The sequence below is a fragment of the Echinops telfairi genome, unplaced genomic scaffold (genome assembly GCF_000313985.2).
Source record: "Echinops telfairi isolate 266 unplaced genomic scaffold, ASM31398v2 ScPeMD7_5592;HRSCAF=6446, whole genome shotgun sequence".
NCBI lineage: Eukaryota > Metazoa > Chordata > Mammalia > Afrosoricida > Tenrecidae > Echinops > Echinops telfairi.
The window spans coordinates 25,906,207-25,912,705 of record NW_022109491.1 but is presented as its reverse complement, the minus strand read 5'-3'; the positions used below and the strand labels follow the sequence as shown (position 1 = coordinate 25,912,705).

The following is a 6,499-nucleotide window of genomic DNA, read 5'->3' as shown; positions in this document are numbered from 1 at the left end:
GGGGGGGGGCGCACGGGGCAGTTCTACTCTGTGTCCTGCAGTGCCTTCACCGTGAGCCGATGGCAGGGGTGTCCCTGTGAGCACTGGGACCAGCGTGGGTTTGGCTGGCGTAATCTCCACAACGAGCGAAAATAAAAACCATGAATCAAAGGCAGCAGTCCAACTTCTAGGGACAGAAGGGCAAGGGCTGCCTAAGAGAACACGGTACTAACGACAACAGTCAGCACGACAGCGGTAGCGTCAATAAGAGCAAGGGCGCATGCGCGAGCACCCACATGCACACACACACACACACATACACAGCACTGTGGCAGACCATTGCAGTCATGCTTGCCCACCCCAAGCCCTTGGGTGGTCCCCTCCCACACAGCAGCCGAGTTTGAACCTGTGACTTGCTTTGGCACACAGCAAGATGGCCAGCAGCAGTCATGAGACAAGTGCGTGTGCCCTGGGGTGCCCGCACCCCCTTGCTGCTCCTGGAACAGAAAGGCGTCCACAGGAGTGCAGGCCCTGGACAGCCTGCCGGTGGACTAGACCCATGAAGAGAGGCCCATTGCAGCCCGCGCCCCCACCAGCCAGCTGGTGCCAGCAGATGCCTCCGCTGCGCCCAGAGCAGTCAGCCAGAGCGGGTCAGAACCATCCAGTTAAGCCCAACCCAAACCACAGAACCACGAGCTCAGCAGTGGCCATTTGCTTGGAAGCCACTGAATTTGTGGCAGTTTGTGACACAGCCAGCGCCCACGGCTATATCGGTTTACACGGGGTGTCCAACACAACTCTGCAAATGCTGTACAGGGATTCGCTCAGCAAATATTGGCAACCGGGAAAGAGAACCCAAACAAACTCTGTCTGACCCTAAACCAAGATGAGAAAAGACAGGCAGAGAGGCGGAAGTCACACACCAGGCCATCTGACCCCAGAAGCGCCTGCTCCCAGGCCCTCTGCTGCCCCTCCCTCCCCTCCTTCATGGCAGGGGTGTCTCTTATTCCCAGCATCCTCCACTTGCTGGCCTGTTCATTCTCTGGGTCCCCCCACCACCCCACAGAGAAGGTTCTCAAGACTGTTGCTGCCTGGGGTCAGCTCTCCAGCCAGGTCCTGTCTGCCCACTCAGGGCCCCATGCCCTGGGCCAGGGACATCCCCACTCACCCCTAGGGCCAGGCCTTACCGCCCGAATCTCCCTCTCCAGCAGCTTGCCCGAGCAAGAGTAGGTGTTATCAATGAAGGGGCAGGAGACCTCCGCCTCCGGGCTGTTGCGGATGGTGCCCTGCAGGCACTCCCTGGGGAGGGGTGGGAGACGGAGTTAGCACAGCCCAGCCTGCCCCCTGCACAGTAATGCCTGAACCCGTGGCCTTCTCAGCCACTAGCGGTGGGCTGCTCTGGCAACTCCCCCTTCCTGCCTGCCAACCCCTCACCATGGCCGCCTGGTCCGTCCGCCCCCTCCGGGGACGGGAGGGGCTAGGCCGCACCTGCAGAAGGTGTGCAGACACTCGCGCAGCACCACGGCCTCACCGGGCCCCAGCGCAGAGTAGCACACGGGGCACTCGGCGGGCTCGGTGTTCAGCACCAGGCTCCTCTGGTCCAGCTGGACGTGCTGCAGGTAGTTCCCCTCCTGCTGCTGCTGCTTCCGCTGGGCACAGGGGGTGGGGCCGGGGGGTCATGGGGCAGGTCAGACCCGGGGATGGGGCAAACAAGGGACCCCAGGAGGAGCAGCTGGGCTGGATAAGGAGGCTGCAGCCCTCAGGTCAGAGGTCAGAAGGATGGAGGTAGGGAAAGAAGGCCAGGGCCCTGGTGGGGAGGTAGGGGGGAAAGAGGCTGGAGCCAGGGGCCAGGGCCAGGGCCATGTCAGGGTGACAGAGGTCAGAAATCAGAAGTGGGGTCCTGGCCAGAGAGGGGGGCAGGGCCAAGTCCAAGGGGAATGCAGCCAGGATGGGGGCATGAGATGAGAATGGGGGGACACTCAGGGTTTAGAATGTGTGTTGATAGCTGTGTTGCGATTGGGTGCATCACAATGTGGGGCAGGACAACTGGGGAGTAGGGCAGGAAGTGGGGTCAACCCTCCAGGAAGCCATGGGTCACAGGGGAAGTCAGGTGACAGGTGACTGAGGGTGGCATAGGAACCAGCCGCAGGAGGACTGGGGGAGGTAGGGTCACAGCTGGGGACATTTGAAGGCCAGCAGAGGAAGATGCCATGGGGTGGGGCGGGGTGGGGTACACTCACCTGCTGGTACCGGCGCAGTGCCTCCTCCTCGCTGGCCAGGCGTGCCCGCTCGCCCTCATCAGGCTGGTGGGAGGCGGGCACCTGGTAGGTCTCTGGCCGCGCCCGACAGCACATCTCACAGCCAGGCCTCGTAGGCTTGTTGATGAAGGTGCACCCAGGGCACTGCCAGCCCACCTGGGGGGGCAGGACAGCTGTGAGGGCAGGGGCCCTGCAGGGTTGGGGGGTGGGCAGGGCGGCATGTGGGGAGGGTAGAGAAGGCAGGGAGGGAAAAACAGGGCTTCAAGCCAATGGAGGGGACTTACGGGTGGGGGCTCAGATGTGGCTTCTGGTTGCCCCCGCCCCGGTTCCTGGGGTGCTCCGGACTTTGAATCAGCAGGCTCCAGGGGTCCCCTAGACTGCAGTGTGAGATCCTTGAAGCCCAGATCTGCATAGACGTCAGGGGCTGGAGGACCCATGTGTGGGCCACCACCAGCTCACTGGGCCAGGCCCACACCTCACTGACCCCAGCTCCCACACTGTCCTCCTTGGAGAGCCCATCGGTGCCTGCTGGGTGCCCTGACTCCCAAGGGTCAGGATCCCTGCTCCATCTATGGGCACCCATGTACATCAAGATCCTGCCCAGAAACTGGCTCAGCCCAGATACGGAGTCTGAACCCACTCAAGAGGAAACCCCCACCAATTCCAGACTGTGGCCGGTCCACACGAGCGAGGGAGGGCAGGAGCTAGGAGCTGCCTGGCCCACCACGGGCCCAAACTACCACGTCCAGGGAAGCGTGAGGGGCCAGAGGTGGAAGGCGGCCAGACTGGAGCTGCATGCCAGGCCTCTGCCACCAAGGGAATTTGTGAGACAAGAGTAACCGGATCCGCTTTGCAGATTCAGATCCAGGTTCATGTCTTGGATTAGACGTTTTTAATAGGGGGCACATGCTGAGGTATTTCGGAGAGTGAGGTCTCATGCATAGACGTTACTCTCAAAAGACTGTACGTCGGGAACCGATTACATGGAACTATATGTGACCTCCTCCCTGGGGGACGGACAACAGAAAAGTGGGTGAAGGGAGACGTCGGACAGGGCAAGATACGACAAAATAATAATTTCTAAATTATCAAGGGCTCATGAGGGAGGGGGAGCGGGGAGGGAGGGTGAAAATGAGGGCCTAATGCCTGGGACTTAAGTGGAGAGGAAATGTTTTGAGAATGATGAGGACAATGGATGTACAAATGCGCTTTACACAATTGATGTATGTATGGATTGTGGTGGGAGTTGTATGAGCCCCTAATAAAATGATTAGGGAAAAAAAAAAAAAAGACTGTACGTCTCGAGCGAGAAGGGCAGACAGTAAGTCAGGTAAAATGCTAAGATTTGGGGACTCTGGATGAAGGGAACCCCTGGTTTAATTCTGCAACTCTTCTGTAAGTCTGAACGTTTCAAAGTAAACTCTGAAATGTCAGCGCGGTTCTCCTCATCATCCCCACAGCTCTGAGGCGCAGACCCGGGAAGAGACTTGCCCAAAGCCCCACACGCGGCTGGTGGATGCCGGAGCCACGCTTGATCTCAGCCCCTCAGCCCTGAACCGACTCCTTCCCGGGGAGCCTTATGTCTCCTCTTCCCCAGTCTGGATAAGGTCTTCTGGGTAAGGTCCTGACAACCAGCCCATGGCTTTGTCCCCTCTTGCCCGCTGACCTCAGGTGAGCCCTGGGCGGTGGTAGCAGGAAAGGGGTGTGCTTGGACACAAACCTTCCAGCATCCGCAACTGCCGCTCCCGCTGCAGCTCCTGGGGATTGAGTGAGGTGTTGGAGGCTGACAGCAGATAGAGGTAGGCGCTGTCCCCATCCCGCCGCACCCCGTGAGAGTGCAGCGTTTCCTGGTCTCTGGTCAGCCGCTGCCCAATCACCCACCTCTGCAGAGATCGTGGGAAGCCATAGTCCAGGAATACCTAACAGACGACACCAAGTGAGGACGGCTGGGAGCGGGAGGCCAGGGCATGGTGGGAAACACCAGGACAAGCCTCCCACCGGCCTCCTGACGTCTCCCCACTCACCATGTCCTTGAGGGAAGCCACCGTCATGTCAGGGCGCACTGTGAGCCAGATGGTGACGGTGTGCGTCTGCGCGTCCTCCACCCTCACCCACAGCCTGTCGGGAACCCAGAAGGACAGGCCAGCCTCAGCCATCCAGCTGTGGACATGTCCACGCTTGCACCTAGGTCCACCCACATGCCACCCCCAGCCTGCATTAGGGTTAGGGGCCTCCCCGGGCTTCCCTGTTCATTAGAACCCACTGCTTCAGCGCCCCCAAAGTTTCAACCAAGACCACATGGCAGAGTGTCAGATGGATAAAGAAACATGATCGAATGCACACTGTTTATCAGGGACACACATAGATCCAAGGATCTGAACAGGTCGAACGTGAAAGGATGGAAAAGAAATAATCACGTGAATAACAACCAAATAAAAGAGCGGGGCAGCAACGAGCCTCTCAGACAAAGTCAGTTATGAGGCCCAGTCCATGACCCGAGCTAGAGATGGCCTCGCAGTGTGACCAAAGAGTTGACCAAGCAGATTTGACGATCACAAACCCGCTGGGACTTCCACAAGTCCATGGGAAAATTCCTTCCATTTTCCCACACATTGCTCTAAGCCCTTCCTTCCATCCACGCTCATATCTGGCCACCGAGGTGTGTACAGCAAGCACTGGCGGGCCTGCAGCAAGCAGCATCCGACAATCATCACAGGAGCCTTCAACACGCCACGTTCCACCCTGGACGGAGGATCTTGCAAAGACCACCAAGGACACTGAGGGTTTGAAGGACATTACAAACCAGTGCCCACGCCACTCAAAAGGTGCACAAAGTGAACACAGAAAACCCACCGGGTTCCTCTGCCCCGTCACTGAGACATTAAGGAGGCACTTGGGAGGGTTAGGGAGGGTTTCTCTACCCCAAAATGGACGTTAGGGAGGCACTTGCACTTACAGTAGCCTCCAAGAAAACGAAAGGCCCAGAACGTGAAGAGCTTCTCAGAAAACCCCACCGAGCTGATGCCAACTAACAGCGACCCTAAAGGCCAGGGCTTTAGTCCCATGCGTTTCCGAAACCGTAGCTCTCTGTGGGAGTAGAGAGCCCAGTCTCTCTCCCACAGGGTGGCTGGTCGCTGCGGGCTGAACCAACTGGGTGGCACTCGCTCGTGTAGCTCCAGGAATCAAGAGCCAGGTGTTCTGGTTACCACCACCACCATGTGGCTCCAGGAATCAAGAGCCAGGTGCTCTGGCTACCACCACCACCATGTGGCTCCAGGAATCAAGAGCCAGGATCCTGGTGTCAGGAGAGGCAGAAAGACCAAGGGGAAAGAAGAGCAACGGGATAGGACTGAGAGTACAGATACAAATCCACACATCTATGTTCACTGATTTTTGATAAGGGGGCTCTTTTTCTGTTGGTGGGGGGAGGGTAATGCTTCTTCATAAACCATGCGTAGAGAACTGGATTGTCACACGTAGGAAAATGAAACAGGATCCATCAATCACTCCATACGCAAAAAGAAATTCAAAACGCCAAGAGAACGATTAAGGACCGCAATGTGCCAGCAAGAATCTATGGAATTGTTAGGAGAACAAGCAGAGGCCTAGCTGGCAACAGCGGTTACCTAAGGGAGAACGAAGGCAGAGACCCCACCAGGCGGACGTGGACTCGGTGCGAGCAAAGGCACAGTAACATGGGGCTTCTCTGAGAATGAGGAGGGCAACAAACGAACAAATGTGCTTGACACATGGATGGACGTACGGATTGTGCTAAGAGCTGTACACGCCCCCAATAAAATGATTTTTAAAAATGAGACGTCATAAAAAGTAAAAGCTTTAGTTCATTAAAAAAGTTGACCAAAGAAATGTGAAAAGACAAGTTATCACCTGGGAAAGTATCTTTCCAAACTATGTATCTGACAAGAATCTTTTTTCCTGACAAGAATCTAATAGCCGTCCCTAATAAAATGATTTAAAAAAAAAAATCTAATAGCCAAAATACATATGAAACTTTGACAGCGTAACTACAAGGACAATCAGCCCAATCATAAAATGGACCTTTCACTCAAAAGGATATTCAGATGGCCGCGAAGCACATGAAAAGATGCAAATCAAAACAATGAGGTACTACTGTGGAGCCTGCTAGTGTCCTGGGTTACTTCGTGGTCAAGTAACCCAGTTCAAAACCACCAGCCTCGCTGAGGGAGAAAGATGAAGCTTTCTACTCCTGTCAAGATTTACAGGCTCACAGATAGGAACTG

General features: G+C 56.5%; 1 protein-coding gene across 1 annotated transcript in view; it reads right to left on the bottom strand.

Annotated features, from left to right (window-relative positions):
* RBCK1 (RANBP2-type and C3HC4-type zinc finger containing 1) overlaps positions 1 to 6,499 on the bottom strand; it is a 26,121-nt gene that overhangs the window by 6,344 nt on the left and 13,278 nt on the right. The window contains exons 4-9 of the mRNA XM_013007874.2: positions 4,262 to 4,355; positions 3,958 to 4,156; positions 2,522 to 2,643; positions 2,220 to 2,393; positions 1,468 to 1,628; positions 1,167 to 1,278 (exon numbers count right to left, since the gene is read on the bottom strand). Coding sequence (XP_012863328.1) covers positions 1,167 to 1,278; positions 1,468 to 1,628; positions 2,220 to 2,393; positions 2,522 to 2,643; positions 3,958 to 4,156; positions 4,262 to 4,355 — 862 coding nt within the window. The remainder of the gene's footprint in view (positions 1 to 1,166; positions 1,279 to 1,467; positions 1,629 to 2,219; positions 2,394 to 2,521; positions 2,644 to 3,957; positions 4,157 to 4,261; positions 4,356 to 6,499) is intronic.